Source organism: Symphodus melops, assembly GCF_947650265.1.
Source record: "Symphodus melops genome assembly, chromosome: 7".
Lineage (NCBI taxonomy): Eukaryota > Metazoa > Chordata > Actinopteri > Labriformes > Labridae > Symphodus > Symphodus melops.
In genome coordinates, this window is record NC_136697.1 from 25,931,403 (window position 1) to 25,938,902 (window position 7,500).

General features: G+C 47.0%; 1 protein-coding gene across 1 annotated transcript in view; it reads left to right on the forward strand.

The window, feature by feature from the left end:
* Window positions 1-1,667: 1,667 nt before the first annotated feature.
* The window catches only part of LOC306826263 (partitioning defective 3 homolog), a gene marked incomplete at both ends in the record, with an annotated part of 26,275 nt that continues 20,442 nt past the window's right edge, over window positions 1,668-7,500 (forward strand). The window contains 2 exons of the mRNA XM_079347463.1: window positions 1,668-1,853; window positions 2,327-2,470. Of these exons, the coding sequence (XP_079203589.1) occupies window positions 1,668-1,853; window positions 2,327-2,470 (330 nt within the window). The remainder of the gene's footprint in view (window positions 1,854-2,326; window positions 2,471-7,500) is intronic.

Genomic DNA, 7,500 nt, shown 5'->3' on the forward strand with positions numbered 1-7,500 from the left:
AGACGGTCTCTGCCAGAATCTGTTTGTTTCGGCCCGCGAACTCCAAGGAGAAGTGATTTAGCTTATTAGACGAGAGAGAGAGAGAGCTCGAGTGAAATTCATCAATGGATTGATGCAGTTTGTGTGTTGCACACAGACCCTCTGCACACAGGAAATCGTCCTTTAAGTCTGCTCTTTGAGCCTGTATCGTTTAAAAAGCTGCTCTTTCTTTAGTGCTGCAAATGTTTTATTGCGTTTGTGTTTTCATCTTATTTGAAAGGAACTTATCCGTCACTCAACTTTATTGCAGTTTGGAAATGTTGTGAGGCGAACCCATTCCTTTTAGAGTAGTATAAATATGTTCAAAGTTATGGGCCGAGCGGTTCTGTGGCGCTCTCCATCAGGAACTTGGATTCCTTTCTAATTCATCACAACCTTCCCCGTTATTACAGTCTCAGTGATGTTGAAGGTCTTGGTCTGGACCTGCTTTGGTCTTAGCCTGGATCTATAAATGTCTCGGTCTCTTGACTTCTCTGGTCTTTGGTTTGTCTTGGTCTCACTTACTGTGGCCTTGACTACAACACAATAAGCTGAAGAGAACTCCTCTGTCCCAATGCCTCCTGGGATTTGTAGTGAGGGTGGTGTGAAGTCTCGTTCAGCCATGCTTATGTGCTCTCTCTCTCTCTCTCTCTCTCTCTCTCTCTCTCTCTCTCTCTCTCTCTCTCTCTCTCTCTCTCTCTCTCTCTCTCTCTCTCTCTCTCCTCTCCTCTCCTCTCTCTCTCTCTCTCTCTCTCTCTCTCTCTCTCTCTCTCTCTCTCCTCCTCTCCTTTAGGGACCATGTCTCCTCCAGCTCAGAGCTGGTTTATGGTCCCACGCTCTGATTGACCCAACAACAGCAGTCAGCAAATTACACACACACACACACACAAACACTCTGAACAACTGGCCAGCTTATTTCCAAACACAAACACAAAGTGATCACAGTGACTCCCATCGAGCCGGTACAGTTTGTATGCACGCACAGACTTCTTCACTAAAGCATCAAGTGTTCAGTGACACGTTCACACATCTGTTTATCTCTGAGCACAAACAGACAGCGGACAGCCTCGACCTCGTCGTGCACTCACTCCCACAACACACACACACACACACGTCAAACGGCTGTAGACTCGGACACTTCCTGTATGAACACACACACACACACACACACACACACACACAGACACATGGGAAGGCGACACTCGGCTCTGTCGTCTGACGAAGACGTTCCAGCTTTTCAAACAATCTTTTAGCTTTTCGGTTTACACTCCATCTCTCTCGTGTGCTCCGCCAAAGTTCTGTCAGCCAATCAGATGTGCCCGTGTGTGTGTGTGTGTTTTTTTTTGGAGAGGTCAGAAGTGGGAGATTTTGATTGTCATAACACGGTGTCTTTGTGTACAGGCGCAGGCTGTGGTTTTGATGGAGTTGTTATTTTGGACCTTGGCCCGCTTCCCACACACTGTAACTTTTAAAACCGAGTGAAGAGCTTTAATGGAAGGCTTCCACTTCCACTGCTGTTCCTTCACTTTGTTTGTTCCCACTCCGTGTGTCTCTGTGCTGTGTTCGGAGGCCATGCATGTGGAGCTGCCTTGATGAGTCAGATCAAAGTAAACACTGTAGTGACACCTGTGCTGTTTCTCCTTTCAGACATGCCCCTCCACGTCCGGCGCAGCAGCGACCCCGCCCTCATGACCATCAACGGGCCTTTTAGCGGCGGCGAATCGCGAGTCCAAACAGAAGAGGCGCCATCAAGGAAGAACCCGACGCGCTGGTCCACCACGGCCGGCTTCCTGAAAGCTCGACACTCCTCCGGCACCAACAGCCTCGAGAGAAAGGTAGACGCATGGCTTCTCAAAAAAACAAACAAGAGGAGAGATGGCGAATTCTTCCACTGAGGTGGTTATTAAAAATGATTGGAATTTGATAACCAATGAAGTGCATATTCAACCATATCAATTACACAAATTGTGTTTTTGTAAAAAAAAAAAAAAAGAATCCGTTTTTTTGAGACATTTCAACGTTGCTAAATGATCCAACCGTCTCTAACGAGGATGTTTTCAAAGATCTGCATGTCTGAACTTGGCTGCTAATTGGCACCTTCTGAAATATGGGTCGGTGCTTCTTTCTAGTCTACACAGCCTCACAGAGGTCATGCAGAGGTCATACTCCAATCGGACGGCCCAGGTTCAAGTCCGGCCGGCGGCTCCTTTCCCACTCTATGCACCCTGTCGCTACGTTCAAATCTAGAAAATGTAGCGGCATGGTTTTAGCTAACTGTCTGACATCGTCCTCTCCTTTTGATTTGCAGGGGAAAGGAACGGACACGTATCGCAGCCTGCCGCGGGATGCAGGGACCTGGGCCAATCAGAGAGAGTTTCAGAGAGAGACGGCTCGCTCGTCGCTCAGCGCCAACCACCCCATGGTGGACCGCTGGCTGGAGAGACAGGAACAGGTAGGACCGCGCAGTGCACATGAGTACACTCGGGTGAAAACCAAATTGGACACACTCGCGTTTGTCGAGGATGCTTCTGCCGCCACGTGAACATCGTTTGTCCCGCAACATTTGCCAACACGCTGTTCAGAACTGGATCAGCAGCAGCAGCTCGTTCAATGAAAAGTCCACTTTTAAAAAAGGCTCCTCGTGGTTTGGAGAGCGATGGTGGATGGATGCCGACAAAACCCCCACAGTGATGACATTCTTACCAAACCTCCCTCCCACACACACACACACACACATACACACACACACACACACACATCACATCCCTCCATCCTGTGAGTGTGGACGTGAAAAATAAACAACTGATCCCTTCAGCCAGCCCCAACCCTCCTCACTCCGTCTGTGAAATCCAGTCTGAGTGTCCAAGAACAAGTCCAAGATCCCGACCCAGTTCTATCAGTCCCCTGTCCCTCACTGTGAGTCCACCGGGACACATCAGTCATGGATGGAGAAAGAACATGATGACTCAGTAAATAACATACGCCACACATGGTCCTGTTTAACTATGATATGTTGAGAGTACCACATGAGCACACATTTCAGCCTTCACTTCTTTCTTCTCTGGATTTGTTGCGTTTAAGGACCGGTCGGGTTTCTTTGTTTAACGTCTGTTGCTGTGGAAAGAAATGAGCATTATTCATCGGTTTCATGAGATGGATTGAGGGATTAAGTTTAAGTGCAATGGTGAAACAATGATTGGAAGTTGAACTTGTGCAAGCTGAAACAGGAGAGGTTCAGAATATAAAACAAAATGGACCAATGTTGGATTTTAAAAGTGCTCCAGAGTGAAAAAGCGCTGGATTCAGGACTACAGTTTTAAGGCTGTTTCCAGATGGGGGGGGTCAAACCTGGAGGCTACGTCCTCTCCTTATCCACTCTAATAAGTTGTGTATCGGCAGACATTGATCGTCTGCGGCGTTTGAGCATCACACGCGGTTTCAGCTCCGTAAGTGCTGCTTTGGCCCTCAGCGATGAGCGTTTGGCTGATTCAACATGTACAGTCGATGTTTGCAGAGGTCGATAAAAAAACAAAACCTTCTGACTGCACGTTCAGCCGTAATGAATGTCGGATTTTTATTGCTTTCCATTTTCCTTATCGTCCGCTGTTACCTCTTTCTCATTCTTCAGGCAAACGGCCACGCTCTGAGAAATGCGGCTGCAAAGCAAAACACAATTTAACAGTGGCACTTGCAGTTTTGTTATCACATATAATTTTTTTTTTTTTGTACTCCACCATATGACAAAACTCGTTAATTGGACTCAGTGGTGTGAACATGGATGGCAAATGACTTTTGTTTTTCTCTGTGCCTGTCGTGAATGCTTACAGACACACAGCGTACAAACACTCGGCCTCAGTCGGCTTGCTGTCGCTCAACAACATTGTTTGATGTCTTTTGAAGAGATCTCTAAGGATCTGCAAATCATCAAGTGTACTTTTTAAAAACTCCAAATCAAACTTGTTGCTATTTCTTTTCTTCTTCTTTTTTTCATGAAGTGATTTTGTTCAGCAGCTTCCTGCAGAGGGGTGAACGACCGTTTCCCATCATCCGTCTCAGAGCAGATTTTAGTATGACGGGGGGGTTAAGTGGTGAGAGGTCAGAGCAGGACGCTGTAGTTTGTATTAATGACCTGCTGAAGGCCATCTGCCCTCTCAAACACACACACACACACACACACACACACACACACACACACACACACACACACACACACACACACACACACACACACACACACACACACACACACACACACACACACACACACACACACACACACACACACACACACACACACACACGTCCCCCAGCTCCCTCTGCTCGCTCCGTCAGGTAACCTTGAACAGCTTCTGTAGCGTTGGCTTTGTCGGGACTGGACTGTGTGAGTGGAAACCTTTGACCCTGTGTGTCAGGTGTGATGGTCGGAGGTGGTTCATCTTCTCTCTTCATCGTGTCGTTAGGGCCCAGAGACGATGCTGCTTTACTTTAGTTTTTTGTCAGCTAAATCATAAGCCAGTTTAAAAAATGCACTCTTGAAAATCTTGAGGTTGTTTTCAGGAGGACTGCTGCAGATACTCTCCTGACTCACATGATGCTCCTCACAGCAGGAGGGGGGGGGGGGTCTCCTGAGGTAAGGCGTGACGTAAGAAAAACAACGCGGAAGTAATGAGAGCAGACGAAGCCACAGAGATTTAATTTTTAATTGCCTTTCTACCAATGCTGTGCATCATCCACTAAAGAGCGGAGAAGAAAACACTGAAAACATCAGGCCGCCGTTTAGCTGCGTGCACAGAGGTCTATCTCTGACTCCAGTCACAGGATGTAGACGTCACTCCCTCCTCTCATTGGCTCAAGGTAAATTCTCCGGAGAATATCCTGCTGCACATCCTGATTGGCTGACAATCCTTTTGCAGATTTACATTTGGTCTTTAAAGTAGTGGACAGAGGGATGTTACAGCTCGGGATCTTTTTAGGACACTGAATGGGTCTACATGACAGTGTGTGTGTGTGTGTGTGTGTGTCTAATGTCATGATACTCTTCTCTGTGTGGAAGTGGAAAAGACAGTTACATTGAATGCTGAGTTGATCTTTAACTGTACAGCTGCTTCATCTTTGTTAAAGAGAAAGGACCCAAAAAGGTCCAAATAACATGACACACACACACACACACACACACACACACACACTGAGCCCTGCTGTTGTTGTTGGCTCGTCTTGAGTGTGTGCTGTCACTGTTTCATGTCACAGTGATTTAAGCTCCACTTAGCGTACTTACTTACAGGAAGGATGTTGCAACAGCGCCGTGATGAGAACAGCCTTTATTTAGTTAGAGGACGGGATAATCAAATCTGAGAAGAGACGAGACTCGGCAGACATCAGAGCACTCATTTCTCTTCCACAGCCTGCAGAGAGAAGTCGCCGGCTGTTGTTTTGGTGTCTGTTAGCGTCGTCATGGTCAAATCAGCACGCATGTCACTCAGTTTGAATGCAGATCCTGTTGGTTCTGCTCATGTTGAAGTGGACCTGGCAGAAACCTGCACTGTAAAATGTGTTTTTAAGGTCCTGAGCACTCAGGAGCGTTTGTGTGCTGCACGTCCGTCCTGTCTCCATGACAACAGGCGCTGTATGACCCACACTGCTCTGTTACCGTTTACAGCATAAACCCTTCTTAGATCTGTTCAGATGTTGGTCACAAGACTCGATCCATCTGCTGAAAAACTACGGGGGATTTTCATGCATTTAGAAAAAGAGCGCCTGTGACATCACCGGCGCCTTTCCTGAAAACGCCAAAGATTTTTCAACTTGAGCGTTCGAATACACGACGCTGGCTGCTCGACGTCTTCTCCAGGCGGGAAATCCTCTCTCCTCATTGGAAAACAATTGTGGCGCTGGGACAGAGATGCTGGGCGGACACGGTGTGTGAGGCTATAAATGCTGCAGTGCATCGGGGGGGGGGGGGGGGGGGTGTTGCTTCATAATGGCTGCAAACACGTCCAGTGAAGACGTGATGCACTTGTAGGTTGTTATTTAAGACTAACAAAAGAAGCATCCGGTTAAATCTGCCGTCTTAAAGGAGCAGATTTGTGCATCTTTAATGTCCACACAGCTTCTGCAGTATTCCTACACCTTCGCTTCAGTTCATTACAGCTCCACAAAGAATTCAGCGACGGCACAATGAGCGTATGCTTCCCCTCTCCAGTAGTGCACGGGGTATTGTTAAGAGTGTGAAATAGAAATGGTACTGTATGGGGGGGGATGAAGAATGGCATAGTGGGAATAGAATATGCAGTGATTTAATTAGAATAGAGCAGCTTTGGAGCGATGAATTGAGCAGCGCAATTTCCTCAACTTAGCCTCATCTTATCTTCCCCGAATGAACAACATGGAGCAGAGGATGAAATGAGGAGGAGAAATTAGAATAGAGTGTCGCATAATGAAGTCAACTTTCTTCTTCTTCTTCTTCTTCTTCTTCACTCCTGCAGAGAATTCAGCTCCTCTCATACCAGAGCAGCCAGAACAGGGCCTTGCCTAGCGTAGAAGAATTGAGCCTGATTGAATCACATTGAAATGAATGAAACTCTTCTCGCTCCTCAAGTGGTTAATCGTGCACGCCCGCAGCAGCGCCGCCGGCTCCCCCGACACACGGCCAGAGTCCAACTGCAGTAGTTCACAAGCCCCCCACCCCCCCTCTCCTTAAACTCCTCCAGCACCCTTTGGCAACAGGTATGGGGTCGTCATGGCAACAGTGAGCTGCCAGTGTGAGTGTGTATTAATGAGAGCTTTTTTTTTTTTTTTTTGGAGGTGCTGCAGCTGCGTTCAATATCGAGGTCTGCACTGCACTCTGTGTCCACGTGTCAATGAGTCGAGTGTGTGTGTGTGTCCATCGATTAATGTGTTTGTTGCCTCAGGAGTGTGTGTTCTCGCATTTATGGCTTTAGCTGTGTATGTTATTTATGTGTGTGTGTGTGTGTGTGTGTGTCAGCTGTGAGAATGTGTCAAAAATCCAGGCGTCCGTGGACTGGGTTGCAAATCAACCAATTAGGAAGAAAAGCCACAAGCCGCTCAGCCGCCTGCAGTGAGAGTATGGGCAGCTAAACCTCTTCAAAACACACACACACACACACACACACACACACACACACACACACACACACACACACACACACACACACACACACACACACACACACACACACACACACAAATAATACACAAATAATACACAAACAACTCGTACCTCGCCTGGGTCAGTTTTCACCTGAGAGAAGAAAGTAGTCTCTGTGGGCTTGTGTGTGTGTGTGTGTGTGTGTGTGTGTGTGTGTTTTCTCTCGTGTGTGTGTTTTTAGAGACGCATGAGTTATCAAATATCTTCAAATGAACCTGAAAGGATCAAATCCTTGTTTTCTTCTTATTATCAGACGAGAAAAAACGATGAATAAGAAAGAAAACCAAGGTTGGCTTTTCTTGAGTTTAGAAAGTATG